At 31.8% G+C, this 2,406-nt stretch overlaps 1 protein-coding gene across 1 annotated transcript in view; it reads left to right on the forward strand.

Moving 5' to 3' along the window:
• The first annotated feature begins 470 nt into the window (after positions 1-470).
• Positions 471-2,406, forward strand: part of LOC106460220 (DCN1-like protein 1) — a 29,464-nt gene continuing 27,528 nt past the window's right edge. The window contains exons 1-2 of the mRNA XM_013919906.2: positions 471-494; positions 579-792. Of these exons, the coding sequence (XP_013775360.2) occupies positions 471-494; positions 579-792 (238 nt within the window). The remainder of the gene's footprint in view (positions 495-578; positions 793-2,406) is intronic.

The raw sequence follows: 2,406 nt of genomic DNA on the forward strand, positions 1-2,406 counted from the left end.
CTGGCGCGCTTATATACAGGAATAGAGGGCGTCTAGCAAATACTGGATTATTTGTTCCCCGATCCTTCTAGAAACTCATCACGTGTTATCAGCGTTACGTGACTTCCGCTGTCATAACAATATGAAATTTATTGAAGTTCAATATCTTTGATACTTAAAGTAATATTTATAATCTATACAAAACAGTTCTAGTGTCTGATAATGAGACAAAAATTCGACTGTGGCAAAAATGTCAATATAATTAACTGGATCAATATTGCCTTACATCGTTTGTTTTTTATATTTTCATCAGTTCGGTTTTATTTTCTTATTGAGATAGTAGTGACATGTTGATTTAATGTCATGTATTCTATACATGGATATATATATATATATATATATACTAAAAATTAACTTTTTTTTTTTAGGTTTGATCAGCTGTTGGACAATGAAAGGGAGAATTTGCGCATGTCATCTGAAATGTGTTTCCGATGGCTTGGAATGGTGGTAACATGGTACGGTTTATGACTTTATTAACTATTTTATGGATAATTGCGACAATTAAATTTCGTTTATTTACATTATTTTTTGTTTTGTAGCATAAACTAAAGTCGTCGCAGAAGGAAAAAGTGAAGCAGTTCGTCGCTTTCACCCAGACAGGCGAAAAAACAGCAGTTTATTGCCTTGCACAACATGACTGGAAGCTGGATGTCGCTTCCGATAATTATTTTCAAAATCCGGATCTTTATTTTCGAGAACCAAAACTTGCAGTAGATAAGAAACGACTAGAACACCTGTACAATAGATATAAGGGTAAACTGCTTGAGTATTTTTTAAATATTTTGAAGCTTTACCGGTCATAAAATGAGTAATACTACTACTAATAGTGACTAATACTAATACAGTTTCTGCTTAACTTCGTTAGGCCTAGTATGACCGTAGTGTAAGACTAACAGACCGTGAATGTACCCGCATCGCGGTCTAATGAAATTTAAAATTTACCATTCGACAATTTTATTAAGGCCCTTCATTATTACAATGTATGATATACTCTCTAAAGGTGTTGGCAATTTTCCTCTTATAATAATATAATATAATTACATGTGAGATGTTTGAATGAGATAAGTTGAAATTTCAAATAACTGGTGAGAGAAAATACAAAATAAAGGGTGGGTTTAACTTTATTATCAAGGGTGGGTGTTCAAGGACAATCTTGAAGAGAGAAATGGACAAATAATTGAATTGTAACATCCTTGTATAAAGTTAAAGGGATAAAGAAATAAGCATTCTGTACTGAAAGGTATATTTTGTAAAAAAATATCTAACATTACTATCTACATAATTTGCCAATACAGTAAAAGGGGATGCCATATATAACATAGGCATTGAGGGACCACTTAATCCTTCAACGGATCAAGGCTGTTCTTGTACACCTACCCTTCAGAGAAAAGTAAAAATTTAAACCCACCCCTATTTCATAGAAAATCGCCAATTACTATCTTAAACTTTTGTGAAGTGCCGATCTTTATTATTGCTGATGGCACTCCTTTCCATAAACCAATCACCCTGTTAGAAAAATAAAACAGTTTGAACTGGAACGTAGTCTGTTTTCACCAAATCTTAAACTTTTGTTCTTTCCCCCTATTGAAATCAGATACCTTTATCCTATAAATTTCCCAGATAATCTTCTAGTTCTAAACTTAAATAAGAGCATCGTGTAAGAGGGTTGGGAAAAAAGCCAACTGTAAAAAGAAATCAATCAATCTATTTGTTTGGAGTTTATTGGATTTAAAAAAAATTTTGCTCACATACATGAAAATAAACCTTAATTTGTTGAGTGTACACTATAGCTAATGCTCTTAATAAAGCTGGTATTATGCAAATGATAAAGCAAGTAAAATAACTGAAAAAATTATTGATGTTTACTATATTACGTGTATTGAGTATCCAAAATTTTCAATTCTTCTAGTTCAACCCCACCCTCATTAACTTGTACACCAAGCATCATACTTATTACTAAATATCACAAGGCCTGACATAAGTATGAGGTAATTGAGGATTGGGACTGTTGTGAAATACATGCTGCTAGTGTTGACCTTCTCTTAGTTTCAGTGTGTGTATTCTCTTAGTAGACTTGTAACTCATGCTAGTGCATTTAATTAAATATATTTCTAATTTTTTGTGTTTATACTCGGTGTTTCCCATTATAAATTCCAACACTTGACTTTGAAATTATTAAAACTGTTTTTAGCATAATAAATGTTATTTACATGTATGATTATGTTTTCCAAGTGGAGTTATACATGGATTTTCTTAAATGGCTCAATTTCATAGATTTTTTTTAACTGACTTGTATCCTTTTGCCCTTTAAAAAAACAAACAGAAGAAGAATATATCATACACAGTATTCCAAGTGAGGCCTAAATA

The sequence above is a fragment of the Limulus polyphemus genome, unplaced genomic scaffold, assembly GCF_000517525.1.
Source record: "Limulus polyphemus unplaced genomic scaffold, Limulus_polyphemus-2.1.2 Scaffold32, whole genome shotgun sequence".
Lineage (NCBI taxonomy): Eukaryota > Metazoa > Arthropoda > Merostomata > Xiphosura > Limulidae > Limulus > Limulus polyphemus.